Source organism: Hylobates moloch, unplaced genomic scaffold, assembly GCF_009828535.3.
Source record: "Hylobates moloch isolate HMO894 unplaced genomic scaffold, HMol_V3 SCAFFOLD_29, whole genome shotgun sequence".
NCBI lineage: Eukaryota > Metazoa > Chordata > Mammalia > Primates > Hylobatidae > Hylobates > Hylobates moloch.
The window spans coordinates 4,174,179-4,193,184 of NW_026652304.1; the positions used below are offsets into that span (position 1 = coordinate 4,174,179).

At 37.7% G+C, this 19,006-nt stretch overlaps 1 protein-coding gene across 7 annotated transcripts in view; it reads right to left on the reverse strand.

Annotated features, from left to right (window-relative positions):
- Positions 1 to 19,006, reverse strand: part of LOC116463202 (TGF-beta-activated kinase 1 and MAP3K7-binding protein 2) — a 93,708-nt gene that overhangs the window by 18,640 nt on the left and 56,062 nt on the right. For 6 of the 7 annotated variants that reach the window (XM_032146197.2, XM_058434506.1, XM_058434504.1 and 3 more), the window contains one exon: positions 13,241 to 14,741. In XM_032146197.2, the coding sequence (XP_032002088.1) occupies positions 13,241 to 14,741 (1,501 nt within the window). Of the gene's footprint in view, positions 1 to 13,240; positions 14,742 to 17,081; positions 17,196 to 19,006 lie in introns of those variants that run through there. The other variant, XM_032146202.2, reaches the window with a different exon arrangement.

The window sequence follows — 19,006 nt, forward strand, 5'->3', positions numbered from 1 at the left end:
AGACACTTTTGCTCTAATTAGCCTCTACTAAATGAAAACATCTTCTGTCTCCTGAAACCCCATAAAAATGAGGTTTGAATGGAAAAGGTACAATCCACCAACAATTAAGAAAAAGAAGGCAATTAATTCACAATAGAAGTCAACAAGTTTCTGGAAGGCTAGAAGCAGATGAAATGACAGCCGAATGAAGGAGTGGAGAAAGCTGAAGTCTCATGGGCAAGGAGGCTGCTGTAGACAAAATGGCAGCTCATCAGCCCTGCAGAAACCTTGACTTCGGAAAATGCAGGTAACAACAGAAGGCAGGAGTTAGGAAAGGGCCAGAACACAGAGGCTTAATTAGCTATCCGTATATGGAAGAGTCAACCTCTCCCCATCCTGAAGGAAAGGTAGCTGTAGGTTTAAGGATCACCTCATAGTTGAAGAAAATCTGATATGAAGGCAGGTGGATCATTTGAGGTCAGGAGTTCAAGACCAGCCTGGCCAACATGGTGAAACCCCATCTCTACTAAAAATACAAAAATCAGCCAGGTGGTAGTGGCGCGTGCCTGTAATCTCAGCTACTCAGGAGGCTGAGGCAGGAGAATCGTTTGAACCTGGGAGGTGGATGTAGCAGTGAGTTGACATCGCGCCACTGCACTCCAGTCTGGGTGACAAAGTGAGACCCTGTCCACCCCCGCCCCCCCGCCCCCTGTCAAAAAAAGAAGAAAATCTGATATGAATGTGAAAGGTCTGCATAAACAAAGAAAAAAACTAAATCCAGATTAAGTGAAGACAACATAGCGGAGAGACCAGAACTTAAATTCTGATTAATATCATTAAGAGATTTAAGACACTATTGTACCCATAAAACAACAATCTTCTTCGAAAAGGAATCAGAGAACTAGCTCTCGGAAATTAAAAACATCACTGCCAAAATGAAAATTTCATATCTGAGTTGGAAAAAAATTTAAGGAAATCTCCTAAAATGTAGAATGGAAAGACAAGGAGGGGCCGGGTATGGTAGCTCATGCCTGTAATCCCAGCACTTTCGGAGGCCTAGGAGGGAGAGTCATTTCAGCCCAGGAGTTTCACCAGCCTGGGCAACAAATGGAGATGCTGTTTCTACAAAAAAACTAAAAAATTAGCCAGGCATGGTGGCGCGTGCCTGTAGTCTCAGCTACTCGAGACGCTGAGGTGGGAGGATCACTTGAGCCTGAGAGGTCGAGGCTACAGTGAGCTGAGATAGCACCACTGTACTCCACAGCCTGGGCAACCGTGACACCCTGCCCCTGACACTGACACAACCAAGAAAGACAGAGACGTGAAATACACTGAAGATGTAACGAGAGATAGATAGAAAGCTCGTTCAGGACATTAAATAGCTGAACAAGAGGAGGTCTAGAAAGAGACAATGGAGAAACCATAGTGGGGATCAGAAAAGAATTTCCCAGGGCTGAAGGGAGACACTAGCCTCTAAAATGGAGGAGTCCACTAAATGTGGGACAGGATGATTAAAAAAAACCCCTATACCATTGTAACATTTCAGACTACTAAAGACAAAGAAAGATCTTAAAAATTTCCAGAAAGAAAAAAAGTAGATTACATACAAAGGTACAAGAATCATACTGACATCAGATTTCCTCAGTGATAAGGAAATCACTATATTTTTCTGTGGAGAAATGATATTCAACCAAGAATTCTATGTCCAGCTAAAAACATGAGGGGATTTCCAGATATTTAAGGACTTAAGAGAATTTACCTCCCAAGTCTCATTAGGAAAATACTTAAAGACATGTTTTAGCAAATTGAAGGCACAAACCAAGAAGGAAGATAATGTAAGATCCAAGAATGGTGACTCTAATTTATAACAGGGAAGAGAAGACTCCAGGAAAAATGAACAGATGGTATCTTGGAGATGCTGAAAGGATATGATAAACGCAGAGAACAACAACAACAAAAGTTAAAAATTCCAAGGAAAACAGATAAATGACTGGGCTTTGCAGTGAACAGATGATGAAGGAATTACAGGTAAAGAAAAAAATATTCAGTATCTTTTAAATCCTCTTTCAAAGTTAAATTTTAATGGATAAAGGTAATCTAAGCATGCAACTCTCTCTTGTGGTTGTTGTTAAAAATAAGTGAGTACTAAGTGAATTCAAGCACCAGGGCTCTTAAACCACTGCTATAAGCATTCAAAATGGTTTATACAGAAAGCTCAGTACTTACCCAACTTTTGTCAGCTCATGAACAATGGAGAAAATTTCTTCGTTACTCAATTTTGAAATTTAAAAAACACACTTAAGTTCCAGATGGTGTTAGTTTTATTAATTTTAGTTATTTTTTACTGTAAATAATGTCAAATTTCTCCAGAAGTTTAAAAACAAAAACACGAGAATTTGCTTACTGATAAAAGACATATGTCATTGGAAAATATACTAGGGACTTGTAGATAACAAAGATTTTAGGCTTGTTTAAATGAAAAAAGAAAAATTTTGCTATTGAAAAACCTAATAGTTACTTACTTCTGGTATCTTTTTGTTTTTTGTCTGTAATGACAATTTTACATGTCTAAATCAGGTACAAGCCTAAGTCATACTTAAGTCATTGTACCTAGGAAAGTACAATGTCAGCTTCTAAAATAAATCAAGATTTTTCTAGGCTGTAACTTTGTTGACAACAGGAATCACATCTGTTTTATATATTACTGTATTACCATAGTCACTTATTTGGTGACTGAGTCATAAAAGATTCAAAGATGGCAATTATAACTTTAAAGCAAACTTTTAATCTATTTTGTCATTTTTAAAGGCAATTTGAAATCAGATCTTGTAAAAGTGCTGCAATTGGGCCCATAATTTGGGCAATAGATGTAAAACAAAAGTATGAGGAATGATGCTTAATCTCTATAATTATTTTTAAGAACATACTAAGAGATGAATTTTACTCATTTTAGCATAACTGGTGAGACCTCTTGCTAGATAATAATTTGCTGGCCTTTATTTTACATAATTAAGATTCTGCATGTAATCTTACAGCATGAAGATATAATCTAAAACTTTTAGACAGAATGAAAACAGGCCTAGAGGCACCAAAAGAGCCTCAAAACAATATAACTGGATGAATCATTATGCGATGTGGGAACGTTTATGGCTTAGAAAGGTTTATATCTTTTTTTTTTTTTTGACACAGAGTTTCACTCTTGTTGCCCAGGCTGGAGTGCAATGGCATGATCTCGGCTCATCGAAACCTCCACCTCCCAGGTTCAAGCGATTCTCCTGCCTCAGCCTCCCCAGTAGCTGGGATTACAGGTATGTGCCATCATGCCCAGCTAATTTTGTATTTTTAGTGAAAGACGGGGTTTCTCCATGTTGGTCAGGCTGGTCTCGAACTCCCAACCTCAGGTGATCTACCCGCCTTGGGCTCCCAAAGTGCTGGGATTACAGGCATGAGCCACCATGCCTGGCCAGGTTTACACTTTAAAAGAGGATATGTTCAAGTTTTGAAGGGATACCATGAGACCAGTTCAATATGGTTTCAAGGTAATACTAAAGAGAAAATATACCGTAAGATTTCTGGGGCTGGGTGCAGTGGCTCACAGCTGTAATCCCAGCACTTTGGGAGGCCGAGGCAGGTGGATTATAAGGTCAAGAGATTGAGACCATCCTGGCCAACGTGGTGAAACCCCGTCTCTACTAAAAATACAAAAATTAGCCAGGCGTGGTGGCGCATGCCTGTAGTCCCAGCTACTGGGGAGGCTGAGGCAGGGGAATTGCATGAATCCGGGAGGTGGAGGTTGCAGTGAGCCGAGATTGCACCACTGCACTCCAACCTGGGTGACAGAGCGAGACTCGATCTCAAAAAAAAAAAAAAAAAGATTTCTGTTATTCTTTTTTCAAAATCTTGGAATATGGAAAGGCTTTCTAAATAAGACACAAAACCCAGAAGCCATAAGAGTAAATTCTGATAAGTCTGAATATGTAAAAGTAAAAAATTTATAAGGCAGAAAAATTTTATTGACTAAGTAAAAGGTAGTAACAAAGTAGAAAGAATAGACTAGGCATTTTACAGAAATAGGCAAGTTCATAAGGTAAGAAATACAAATGGCTGGAAAAAGAACACATGAAAAGATGTTCAACCTCAATCGTATTTAAATATGCAAATTAAGCTCCCAAGAAAAGATGAAAATTTAAATAACCCAAAGCAACAATATACTTTTACCTATTAAACTGACTAGATATACTTTTTTCAACCACCTACAAAATATGATGAGTGGGGAAGGGAAGGAGGAAAGAATATTCTTATAAATGTTGCCCAAAATGTTCCCCATTTATAAGTATGGGAGTATAAACTGGTAAAATCTCTTTAGAGAGAGCCTCAAAACTGAAATTGGTAACATTTATTGGCAGTCATTAGTGTCCTTCCCCACATTCTTCTGGCTCTCTGTCTCCCAGGTGTGTGGTAGAACTGTGCCTCCCTGTTCCTGCCGAATAAGGTGTGGCTGTGTGCTTTGTTTTAGCTACAGAGTAACATGCTCAAGTTGAGGCAGAGGCTTAAGGAGCCGCTGCTATGTTTCCTTGGTCATGGAAGCACAGAGATGGAGCTTCCCTTAACCTGGGTCCCTTGGTGAGGGTGATGGAGAACAGAGGCCACCAGCTAATCTATATGGGACAGGAAATGTGAGCTAGACATAAATCTTTGTTGTTTTTAAGACATGGTTTGTTACTGCAACGTAACCAAGCCTAAATGATACATCTATCAAAATTAAAAACACATATATCCTTGGACACAGCAGTTTCACTCCTAGTAATCTCACAGTCTGCCAAGATACTTGGACATGGGTACAACTATGTGTACACAAGGATTTTTATTGCAGCACTGTTCATAAAAACAAGATTAGCAACTACTTAAGGTCTATCAAGAATGGACTGGTTAGATATTATGGTACACAATACTATGCAGCCATTTCTTAAAAAGCAGATCCTGCTGACATGGAATTCTCTCAAAGAGATAAAGACAAAAAAAGAGACATAATCCTAGAAGAATACAAAATGAACTGTTTGAGAAACTAGTTATCTCTAGTGAGGGGAATTTTTCATTATATACCCTTTAGTTCTGTTTTCAGTTTTTTAAAAAATCAAGTTATGTAGGAAAATATTTTAATGCAATTCCTATCAGAATTCCAGTTGACTTCTATGTAGAAATTGACAAACTGATTCTAAAATTTACTTAGAATTTCAAAAGACTCTAAACAGCAGAGCCTATCTTGAAAAAGAACCAAGCAGGAGAACTCACATGTCCCAATTTAATAATAAAATAATTATAGTAATTAAGACCATATGGTATTGGCATAAAGATCATATAGAACAATGGAAAAGAACTGAGAGTCCAGAAATGAACCCACACGTTTATGGTCAACTGGTTTTTTACAGGGGTGCCAAAATCACTCAATGAGGAGAAAAAGTCTTTTCAACAAATGGTGCTGGGATACTTGGATAGCCACATGCAAAAGAATGAAGTTGGATCCGTACTTCATGCCATGATATAGAAATTGCATCAGAATGGATGAAAGATCAAAGACTAGAATATAAGAACTAATATTATATAACTCTTAGGAGAAAAGCTAGGGGTAAATCTTCATGATCTCACCTCAGAGTTAGAAACTGTTTCTTACGACACCAAAAGCAAGAGCAATAAAAGAAAAAATACATAGAGTTTGGACTTCAGCCAAATAAAAAACTTGTGCTTAAAAGACACCATCAAGAAAGTGAAAGACAATACACAGAATGGGAGAAAATTGCAAATCATGAAAGGGACTTATTTCTAGAATATATAGAGAACTCATACAACTTAACAATAAAGATGAATAACCTAATTTAAAAGTAGGCAAAGGATATGAATAGGCATTTCTCCAAAGAAAATATGCAAATGGCCAGTAAGCACATTGAAATGATGCTTGACATCATTAGCCAATAGGGAAATGCAAATCAAAATCACAATGAAATACTTTGCAGCCACTAGGATGGCAACTAACACAAAGTCAGATAAAAGCATTGTTGAAAATGTGGAGAAATGAAAACCCTCACACACAGCTGGTGAGAATACAAATCACTTTGGAAAACAGTATGGCAACAATTCCACTGCTGAAAAGGTGGAAAAAAAACAAAATGTCTATTAACTGATGAATGAATAAACGAAATGCAGTGTATTTATATAATGGTGTATTTGGCCATAAAAAGGAAAGAACATGTTGCTACACCATAGATGAGTCATGAAAGATCAGATTCCATTTTATATCAGGTGTCCAGAATATGTAAATTTATCCAGAAAGAAAGTAGATTAGTGGTTGCCTAGTGCTGAGGGTGGGGGGTAATGGGATAGGGAGATGATAGCTTACAGGATATGAGGTTTCCTGTAGAGGAGATGAAAGTGTTCTACTGGCTGGGTGATGGTTGCACATATCAGTGAATAAACTAAAAATTGACGTACACTATAAGTCAACTGCACTGTATATTAACTATATCTCAATAAAGCTGTTAAAATAATGACTAAACATTTAAAAAATTTAAAGAATAGATTTACATAACTTAATATATTTTTAAAAAGTGTACTGTTCTCACATTTAGTGAATGTCAGACATATTGTAGAATATGTACATATTATATAATCCCACGTGTTCATAGACCCATGTGTATAGTGTGTTCCTGCTTTAAGAACAGTGTGTGTATACACATATATACACACACGTATGTGTATGTGAATATAAAGGAAATGAATGTAATCGGAAGGGGAATATAATGGGAAGAGGACTGAGTGAATATAATGGGAAGGGGATAAGTAACTGCTAATGGAGAATACCTCTCACAGTTAAATAAGGGAAAAGCTGGAGGAAGTGACAGGTCAAAGGTTGAAAGGAGACACATTTTTATTGCATTTCTGTTTTTTAAAATTTCTTTTACTGTGTTATTTTCATAATACTTTTTAAAGGTATTAATTTAATGTAAGAAATAACCAGCTAGTAGGTAGAGCTCTCCAAAACCAGAATATGCTACCTTAGGAGGCAGTTTGTGTCTCATAAGAATTTAAAGTACAGAATGGATTTACACTTGATAGGCTGGCTGGGTACATGGACTGGATAACCTTTGGAGTAGAATTCTTCATGCCCTTTAAAGTCTCTTCCAATTCTGACATTTACCCAAATTAAAAAGGTATTTAGTCTTAAGACTGGGAGGAACCTACAAGTAGTAGGGCTAATTTGAAAAAAATATTCTGTGAGTGGTCCAATGTCAACTAATCTTAATTACTGAGTTTATTATTGTTATTTTAGAGACAAAGTCTTGCTACATTGTCCTGGCTGGTCTTGAACTCCTGCACTCAAGCAGTCTTCCTGCCTCAGACTCCCGAGTAGCTGGAACTACAGGCACATGCTACTGCACTAGGCTTTTATTTAATAATGTGATTTCAATGTCAACAAAGAACAAAAAGACATTTCCAATCAAAAGATACATAAAGTTAAACAAAGTACAAGTTTTAGAATCTGAACTAAGTAAAATTATACTTCCTTTTGAAAAGAGTATCTTGCTCACTGAATTTGTCCCACAATAAACATTTTTTATTAAACCTCATTAAAAAGAAATGCGTTGTGATTTGGATAGGTGTACTAGTGAAAAATGGTAAGGAATGAGAAACACAAAGTCCCAGAAGCTAATTTTCAACTCATAATTTTTCTTACTTGTATTTCTATTTTAGGTTCAAAGTCAAGACTACTGCTTAACACTATGGTAGAACTTTAAACATAACTGAGGAAAAACCATATTAAAGTATCATTAAAGATATTTATGATTTTATATATGTAATTTTTTTTTCTTTAAATAATAAAAACAGTTTACCAGCTAAGTCAATACCACAGATGGAGTTCTGTGGAAATTGTATTTGGCAGCAATGTTAGTTTTTCAAGAGTTTCTGGCTTCTGTAACAAAATAAGAAAGTAGGCCTTTTTCTCTCCACCATGAAAATTTGTTGGAATGCTTTGTCCTCCATACCTATAAAAGTTGCCAGTGTTATAGCAGGTATACCACTATGAAGACACTAGAATGTCTCAGAATATGCTGAATGATAGTTTTCAACATTTTTTGGAAGCTAGAGTTGGGTGGTATGACTTAAGGGGAAAAAAATGTAGCTATATGTGACCACTGACTACCAGTAAGAAAATTTCACTTCTGTATTTGTTTTTAATGGGTAAAATAAGAATTTTCTTCATACCTATAAACTTTAAACTGAAAATTTCTCTCCAACCTTAATTTGTTCTTTCCACTTTTGTCTCTGATTCCTGTAGTACTTTAAGGAATCAAGTTTAATTTACTTCCTTTAGGAAGGATGGTGGTGCTGACAGACTTAGTGCTGAGATGAGTGGGGTTTGATGTTTCATTAATTTACTTCTTTTGTTTCTGATCACTCTATAGTAGAGGGTGTATCAAACAATATACCTTTCATAAACAGAAATTTTCACTTTTGACAGTTTTTATCACAGTATTTTAGATTTCAAATGGTAGATTAAAAGAAAAAAGAAAAAATGCATTTTGGTTACCAAATTTATATATGTATGTATGTTCCTTTCTCAATTTGGAAAAAATATTTTCCTATTGATTCTAGTGCCTGGCTCCACTTAATTTTTCTACTCTAAAACAGTATTTCCAGGAGCATTAGAAAAATCAGTTTCACTGCAGTAGACAGAGATATTTCTTTTCTTTTTCTTACCCATACCACTCAGAGTTTAGAAAAGATCCTTGCTTAAAGATCAGGATTACTCAGGCCACCCCGTTTAGTAACTGCACAGAGTGTCTGTGAACTATGTAGGGTAAAAGCAGAAAAGATGCATTTTCCAGCAAAGGCCTCCTTTGTCTTGAATTAAGTGAATGAAACACTAGATCAAGATTGTGTCACTGAGCCAGGCACGGTGGCTCACGTCTGTAACCCCAACACTTTGGGAGGCTGAGGTGGGCGGATCGCCTGAGGTCAGGAGTTCGAGACCAGCCTGGCCAACAAGGTGAAACCACGTCTCTACTAAAAATACAAAAACTAGCTGGGTGTGGTGGCATGCGCCTGTAATCCCAGCTACCCAGGAGGCTGTGGCAGGAGAATTGCTTGAATCCGGGAGGTGAAGGTTGCAGTGAGCCGAGATCGCGCTACTGCACTCCAGCCTGGATGACAGTGAGACTCCATCTCAGAAAAAAAAGACTGTCACTGGGTGATAGGTCAATCTGGATCAATACCAGTTCCATAGTAAACAGAAACAAGGAGAAGAAAAGTTGGAGAACAGTACCAACCCCAAAACAGTGTGCACACACAGATAATGCAAAACTATGTAGTCAAACAAATGTTATAAAATTCTGTATGTATATAGGTATGTTTAAAGGAGGTGATTATCAAGGTTGTTAGAGCTGTCTGAAGGCTGTTAAGCAATTTGAGTGGCAGATTCTGGAGAAACCTGCTTTCTTGGTAGGCTTTAATTTAAGCTCTCAAACCAGAGACTTTTCTCATCAGAAAGTTTTTTTATTTTTACTTTCAGGTGTCCTCCGAAAGTGCTCTCTACTTCTATCCAGGGTGTTACTTTGTTTGGAGTTTTTTTTTTTTTTGAGACGGAGTCTGTGTTGCCAGGCTGAAGTGCAGTGGTGCGAACTTGGCTCACTGCAACCACTGCCTCCCAGGTTCAAGCAATTCTCCTGCCTCAGCCTCCTGAGAAGCTAGGACTACAGGTGCATGCCACCACACCCAGCTAATTTTTGTATTTTTAATACAGACCATGTTGTTTCACCATGTTGGCCAGGATGGTCTTGATCTTTTGACCTTGTGATCCACCCGTCTCGGTCTTCCAAAGTGCTGGAATTTCAGGCGTGAGCCACCATGCCCAGCCTCAAGTTATTTCTACTTGTTATTATCTATTTACTGTGTTATCTTTCCCTATGGTTGCCTTTTTTTTAAAATTAATGGTTTTTTAGCTACATCCTCTCAAATTGAGGCACATGTGGCCCCCACAGTGTTGTACCATGGGCTCTAAGTGAAGCTACAAGATACACTTGAAATATCTTTTCAGAGGGTTTATTATGAAAATCTGGAAAGAAAGACATTATATCGTAGGGGTTAAGATCGTGGGCTTCGCTAACTTCCTAGTTAGAATTTTTTTTTTTTTCCTTTAGACAAAGTCTTGCTGTCGCCCAGGCTGGAGTGCAATGGCGTGATCTCGGCTCACTGCAACCTCTGCCTCCTGGGCTCAAGCGATTCTCCTGCCTCAGCCTCTCCAGCAGCTGGGATTACAGGTGTCTGCCACCACGCCCCGCTAATTTTTATATTTTTAGTAGAGATGGGGTTTCACCCTGTTGGCCAGGCTGGTCTTGAACTCCTGACCTTGTGATCCACCCATCTTGGCCTCCCAAAGTGCTGGGACTACAGGCGTGAGCCACCGTGCCCAGCCTCTAGTTAGAATTTTGACTCTGCCGCTTGTCCTTTGACAAGTTACTTAACCTATCTGTTCTTCAATGTTTTAATCTAAAAAATAATACTAGTGCAAGTAAAAGGGCCGTAAGGTTTGCCTTTTATGTTTAAGGAAGAGAGTAAGAAGGCCAGGAGGGCTGGAACACAGTGAGCAGGTGGTAAGCAAAAGGAAAAGAGCTGGGGGGAGAAGCTGCTCATCCTGTAGGGCTTCATAGCTTTTACTCTGAGTGCAACAGATAGTGATCATGTGCAGAGAAGTGATATGATCTGATCCATGTTTTTAACAGTATCTCCCTGGATGCTGAGTTGAAAGAAGACTGCAAGGAGGCAAGGACGAGAACAGGTAGGTCAGTGCAATAATCCATTTGAAAGGTGATGATTGTTGAGACCATAGTAGTGATGATGGGGGAAGTAAGAAGTCACAGGCCAGGTGTGGAGGTCATGCCTGTAATCCTAGCACTTTGGGAGACTGAGACAGGCAGATCTCTTGAGCCCAGGGGTTCAAGACCAGCCTGGGCAACATAGGGAGACCTTGTCTGCAAAAAAATACAAAAAGTTAGCTGGATGTGGTGGTGTGTACCTGTAGTCCAGTTACCAGGGAGGCTAAAGTGGGAGGATCACTTGAGCCCAGGAGGTTGAGGCTGAAGTGAGCCGTGAACATGCCACTGCACTCCAATTTGGACGAAAGAGCGAGACCCTGTCTCAAAAAAAAAAAAAAAAAAAAGGATAGGAGGAGGGGAATTGAAGATAGCAAATTTAAGAAACACTTTATTTTCACATTCTAGTTAAACATGAATATCTTTTTAATATCACTAAATATGAATGCCTACTTTACTTGAAAATTTCCCTTATCAAATTATCTTCATTAAAATTTGCTACTTAAGAATCAGCAACTATCCAACCATAGGAAACCTGATGTTTTGATGGAAGGACTGGAAGAGAAGATAACTTTGGGAGAAGAGGAGAAATAAGTTATAAGTGGAAAAAATAATAGTATATAACATTTATAAACTGCTGAAACTAAACAAAAATGTTTGTAGTTAATCACAGATATATGGAAAATAAAAGTTTTAACACAATTTCTAGGGCAATTGAAATCACTCATGCACCCCTAATATGCACACACACAGATACATGCACACGCACACCTAGGATTCACTTTCTTAAGTCTGGGCAGAGCCCTGGGTACTTTATTTTTGAGATGGGGGTCTCGATATGTTGCCCATGCTAGAGTGCAGTGGTGCCCTGCAACCTCAAACTTCTGGGCTCAAGCAGTCCTCCCACTTTAGCTTCTGAGAAGCTAGGTCTACAGGTGGGTGCCACTGCGCCCAGCTGATTTTTTAAAGCTCCATGAAAAATAATGGAATTTGAAAGGACCACAACCCAGCTTGGATTAAGAATCACTAGTGTAGCTGTTTAAAACATAAAATAAGGCAAAGCAATTAGGACCCCCTAAGAGACTCAGCAGTAAAATCACTATACCAGAAATGTAAAAAAGGATGAGGATATTAGTGATAGTAGGGGCTGCATGCTGCCTGAGGGTGATGTTATAGTATTTTCCAACCTACAGCTGATACATGAAATGATTCACTGCAGATACATATATGACTAAGATATGCCCTTACTCTAAAAGACTCAGTTCATCTACAAACCCGCATAAATATTCAAGAAAATGAATAACCTCCACCTTCTTATCTAAATGAATTTATTTAACAGTCCTACTGAAAATTATATAACTTGAGGTTAGATAAAACATATGACAGAAATTTCTCTATTTGAATTAATACAGACATAATGTAGTATGCCAATATCAAATAGTCTATTTCAGAAAAGGATAATCAATTGAAATAGATTTGAAAGTAATGTCCTTATAATTCCATATAAAAAGAAATATATTAACCAACATTTAAGGGAGAATGAAGGGGACAAATATCAGGAACAAGATTCAAACTTCTCTTTGAGGTAAATTATTCTAATACTTACGCAGCAATAGACTTAATATAAAATAAGACTAAAATGTTGTATTAGAAAAATGAAGAATTTCCCCCCACCCCAGAGAAGGGTCTCACTCTGTTGCCCAGGCTGGGGCAGAGTGGTATGGTCATAGCTCACTGTAACCTTTGAACTCCTGGGCTCAAGCAATCCTCCTACCTCAGTCTACCGAGTAACTGGGACTACAGGTGTGTGCCACCATGCCTGCATAATTTCAAAACCTTTTGTAGAGACGGAGTCTCCCTATGTTGCCCCAGCTGGTCTCAAACTCCTGGGCTCAAATGATCCTCCCATCTTGGCCTCCCAAAGCACTGGAATTACAGGCGTGAGCCACCAATCCCGGCCAAGAATTACTTATTCTTCAAATATCTGGTCAAAGAAGGCAAATTTACCATATTAGTGAAGAGAGTCAACTAGTCGCTTATTAAAACGTATTTCTAGGAATTTTTATTTACAGAAAATTTAAAGAGAAAGTCAGCATCACCACAGGTATAAGATTAACTGAAAAGAAAGTGTTATAAACATTAACAAACCAACAAACCAGATCTGGTTACTCTGAAGAGGTGATAACCCAATTACTCAAACTTCCAGTTTTATAATAATGAAATAAAATTAAAATTAAAATGTATATATATAATACTCTCAAATGTTACAATAACATCATTTGGAGCAATATTTAAACAATGAAATAATAATGCTAACATCCATTTCTGTTGTGAAATCAAATGTACACCAACAAGCCCAGCATGGAAAACCATCCCACCTTTAGTATTCATATTACCTTGTGTGTAGGCAGCATCATCAGATCCCATACTCAGTTTCCGTGTTTCACTTATTCTATCCACATGTGCTAACGTAGGGTCCGTGAGGTGCTGAATATTCTCGGTTTCTACATAATGATCAGGATGATTTAGAAGATTTGTAAGTTCAAAGGTAGGGGACACCACCCCTGGTGAAACTGCAGGGGGCTTATTGGGAGAAACTGTAATTTTGAAAGTGTATTTCGTATTGGGCTGAGTGACTACCACTCGAGGAGAGGTTGCAGAGTTAGTGCCTATTGCTCGACTTTTGGGAGGATGGTGATGAATAAAGGCAGGACCCATGCTCACTTGCCCAGACATGTTCCTAGAGGCAGCAGATGCTCCAGAGTTTGTGGATATGAAGAGTGTGGGCTGATTCCGCATGACCTGTTCATCTCCTGTGGTGGCATTAGCTGAAATATAGACCTTAGGTTGACTACGGGACATCAGCTCATCCGTATTTGGGGGGCTGGCAGCTATGTAAACAGTGGGCTGATTTCTGTTTAAGGTCTGGCTGTTGACTGAAGAGGAAGTGCTGGCGGTTCGAGGTCCAGAAGAACGCAGTTTTGAAGAATTATTTCTTTGTGGGGGTTCAAGTTTGATTTCAATCTGGTTTTTTCGAGGCCCTGTTGAAATATTCTGAATGTTATATTGGCTATGGGCAGAAGACTGTGAGCTACCAGATGAATGAATTGTTGGTGGTTGTGAAGTAGTAGGTGAACTGATTGGCATGTAGACATGAGAGGTCTGGTGGCCTTGCTGATTTGGCTGTTGAGATGAGGTATGTGACAGAGGATTAGATGCAGGACAAGTAGTCCAGGGACCAGGCTGTGAAGGTTGATAAACTTGCTGAGGGTTCATGGGATTAAACTGAGATACCCAGCCAGAATGCTGTTGTGTCTGTCGAGTTGTACCACCAGGAGTTGTAATGTAAGGCCTAATATAGATAGAATTTCCCTGTGGACTGTTAAGTACAGGTGGAGGTACACCATGTATGTGCAAAGATGTAGGAGTATTACGACCAGTCTGGATATTTGGGGCTAAAGTTACCATAATGGGATTAAATCTGGGAGTTTGTTGAGAAAGGCTAGATGTTCCTTTGCTGCCTAAGTGAAATCCAAGATGTGGTGCTGAATTTGAAGCGCCAGAAGAACTGGACATTCCAAAAACATTAAAGCCTTGAGGAACTTGAGCTGGTGCTGTCTGTGGCTCCTGCTGAAATAGTTCACTATTGGACTGGCCACCTTGAAGTTGTCCATCACTAATGCTGTGCGTTAGAGTCCTACTTCCATTCATCCTACTTCCTTCTCTTCCATGGTGATAAATGTTCTGTGATTGCAAGTCCAAGTTGAGAGAAGTCATGTGATTGCGTAGACCAGAAATTCCAGAATCATCTGAAAAATTCAAGTCTCCTTCACCATAAAGATATCTTGTACTCTCCTGAGAGAGAACAGCACAGCAGGCATCCAGGTTATTATTATTCTATGAAAACAAAATAAATTGATTGATATTAACAATCAGAAGCTAATGCTTATATCTGCATCTCTACAAATACATGATTAACAAGTGACTGGCTAATACAATTATAACATATATTTGGATATTTAAATTTGAGAAGTATTTTTATGCAAATGATTGAATTAAAAATCCTCACTACTAATGTAATGGAAAAGCTCTCCCTGACTAACAAAGTGAATCAAATCATTGTTTCACTTTAGCAGCTACAATGGATAAAAGGAGTAAAATGGATTCAGACAGATATAGTAAAATTATAACCTAATTAAAAAGGCAATTTTAATGTTGAACAAAATATAATTATTCAAGTTTATAATTAAGTTTAATTAAGTATATAATACTGTACTAAACATTTTTTAAAAAGCTAAATGGAAAAATATTCTATCACTGTTTGATTGATATATAGCACAATGTATCAAGTGCTATACACATTTGTTTAAACTAATAAATGTTTAAAAAGTTACATTTGTAACATTTAAAGTTCTGAAATTCATGCCAGTCATCTCAATCCTTCACATGCTTCCTCTTAACTTGTGTAATCTCTCTCTCTCTCTCTCTCTGGAGGCTCAAGGTAGCCTCCAGAAGAACTAGTTCCTATCTCTGCCTTTAGATAACATCATAAAAATCTACTTTGGAGCGGGGGAAAAAAAAACCCTCAGATTGTTTTTAAAGAATTCTCAAAAGACACTGACTAACCAGTAGTCATAAATCATCCACAAAAATGTTTGCCAAACACATACTATATGCATAGCACTGTGAGCCTGTGGAAGAATCAAAGACATATAAAACCAAACTTTTCCCCTAGAAAGGGAGACAAACCACAGATTTCTGAAAAGGTAACGTGAGTACATGCCAAATATTAAGTGGTAATGAAGTTCAACAGAGAATTAATATAGTAGACTACTGAAGAAAGGACTGGGTTAATGAGGAAGGTATGGCCTGATGGTTTTCATAGAATATGTAGAACTTGAACAACAACAACAACAACAACAACAACAACAATTCTTGGTGAAGACAATGGCACGAGTAAAGAAGAACATAAAGGTGAGAGTTAAGTAAAAGCATGTTCCAAACAAGATGGCTGGAACAGATCTGGCTGGAGCTAAAGATTTGTATTGAAAATATTGTCGAACAAATTGTTGCAAAAGCAGATTGGAATTAAATAACGAAGGAGTTTTGAAAAACGAGTCACGCTAGAGTTTGACTGTATTATAAGCAATGAGGAGAGCTACTGAAAGTGGATGAACAGAGAAGTAAAGACAAAGGGTATTCAGGGAAGAGAAGTCTATTGATACTTAAGATGAATAAAAAGATGAAAAACCTTTGGCAAGATGACCAGTTAGAAGGCATAAAGTAACGAGAGTTTGATAATGGAAATAAATTTTAAAATAATACAAATTGTTAACACAATTTGGCCACAAGAGAGAAATAATTCAAATAAGCCTGGAAGATTAAGAATCTGACAGAAAGGAGAGTTTTAGACTTAAGAAAGATGAATAACCAAGTTAAAATGTCCACAGGCAGTTTGATATGAGATAAAATCATATTAAGAAAGAAGTGGACTAAAAAGGCATCTTGATGCCTTGTTAAGGAAATGACAGTTCACATTGTTTCAACAGGTAATATAAAAGGATAGTGAGCAAGGTTTGACTTCCCCCTTCCTAAAACCAACAACTTAAATCTCTCATGGTAGAAAAATCCTTTTATCCTACTAATAACTCTGAATTGATACATATTAATTTTTCAAATAAACTTGAAAAACTGATCACAATCTTTATCAACGATTCCTATTATAATTAGATCTTATCTTTTGCCAAACCTGATTGGCGCTTTTTGCTTTAAGTTAAATTTATTGTCATTCCAAGTAAATTCTTCTTCCTTCTAAGCCAAAGCCCGGAGACTTTATCTTCCTCTCACCTCCTCTCTGTCATCATTCTCAATTTAAAATTTACATTCCCTACCAAATCCAATTCCACATTTCCTTTGTAAAAGCTTGATACTCATATTTAGCCTTCCTCTTTAATTCTCTTGAGTGCTCAAAAATTCCTTTAATCCTCTGTAATCTCTGTAATTATTCAATATGTTCATATTAAAAAGCAATATTCTAGATCAGCTATGCCATAATTTATGTGCACTCAAATTATTTACACTCTACAGACATTACTTTCTTAACAGCAAAACATAAAAGAACTTACAGGGGTTTTATAAGGTTACATTAGGACAAAAGGAAATGTACTTATTAAAATTTTTATTTTAGAAAATTTATATATATACAAAAGAGAGGAAATATGATAAACTCCCACATACTTATCGCCCATCTTTGTTCGTCTGATGTATATGCCTCAGTTACTCCCCCTACCAAACCAGATGAAGTCTCAGACATTAACTCGTTTTCATTTGTAAATACTTCAATATGTACTGTAAGAGACAGGGACTTAAAAACATAACCACAATGCCATGATCATACCTTAAAATTATCAATAATTCTTAGCATCACCTAATATGCAAATAGCACTAAATTAAAGCATAAAAATGTCTTTGTACAGTTAGTTTAAATCAGGATCTAAATAAGGCCTACATATTTCATTTGGCTGATAAGCCTTTTAGGTTTCTTCTAATAAGCAGCCCCTCCCCTCTTTTAAAATTTTTTCTAGCCATTTGTTTGTTGAGAAAACTTGGTATTTGTGTAGTAGAATTTCCCCTATTCTGGACTGCACCCCGTGGTCAATCAATCTCCCCTGCATTTCATTGTAAACTAGTAGCTATATCTAGGGATGTGATCAAGTCCATGTTTGAATTTTTGGTGACCATCATAGACGTCCACTGTCAAATCATACAAGGAGACACAGCAATGTTTGCCTGTCTTTTTGTGATTTTAAAACTGACTGGTAGATTCAGATGTTGTCAGCTTGATCCAACTAATGATTTTTAGCAGCTATTGATGATCACTGCTTAGAAACACTATTTCATTAGGGGTGCTAAACAGTAATACTGGAATGTCCCAATTATAAGATTTTGGCCAGGTGCAGTGGCTCACACCTGTAATCCCAGCATTTTGGGAGGCCAAGGCGGGATGATCGCTGGGCCCAGGAGTTTGACACCAGTCTGGGCAACATAGTGAGACCCTGTCTCTAAAAAAAAAATCTTGTTTTTAATTAGCCAGGTATAGTAGTACACCTGCAGCCCCAGCTACTCAGAAGGCTTAAGTAGCAGGATCACTTGAACCCAGGAACTGCAGTGAGCCATGATCATCCCACTGCTGCATTCCAGCCTAGGTGAGAGCAAGACCCAGTCTCCAAAAAACATAAAAAGGATTTCATCTTCATTCTTAGCAGCAATTCTTCCTTGAACACTTGCTCTCTTCAACTATTTGGTTACATTCTGCACAGAAGAGGCAGGATAAAAAAATTCTTTTCACCAGTTTTCAGAATAATAAATTTGGTCCCTAGCAACCTCCAAAGGTGACTATGATTTATTTTTAGTATCATTATAAACTCATGTATCTTTAATATTTTGATGTGTTTCAATCAGTTTTGGTCATTATGTCCCCTCTTCAAGTTACTGGGAACAGCTTCAAGTTGGCTCCTCGGTATATGACATGAATCCAGTAGTTTTTCAAAGCTTCTCTGCTTTCTGGTATGACAAGATATTCCAGCTTATCATGTACATCTACTCCAGACTTGCAATCAGCCATTTCTCAAAGCAGCCCTGGTTACTTTTAGTGAGAAAGGGTAGAGGACTCTCTTGAAGTGTATCAAAAGGGGTGGGATGTGAGTTTTTAAAAGGTGGAAAATCGCTGCTTTTTGGTATACAGCCACAAATCTGCATTCTCCTCAAAGCTATAAAAACGTCCGAATCATGAATTCCAGTTCCTCTTTCATTTTTCTCCAAATTCCTGCACAGACACAGAAATTACAGATACCCTATGGCATTCATTCACTCCTTTAACCAACATTTACTGAGCATCCATTAGGCAAGGAGAAAGGAATATGATCGCTGATCGCAAGAATCTCACAGTCTAGTGGAGGAGAATAACGTGAACACAAATGAAATGCAGCATGGTAGGTGTTATCATAGAAATATGGATAAGGACAATGGGTGAAGGTCATCTGAGAAGGTTCTACTAAGTACATGGCACTTAAATATTAAGTGTTGCATATATTGAATGAACAATACTTAATGCAGTACTTTGAAAGGAAATACCAATTTTAAACTTAGATTCAATCGTCATG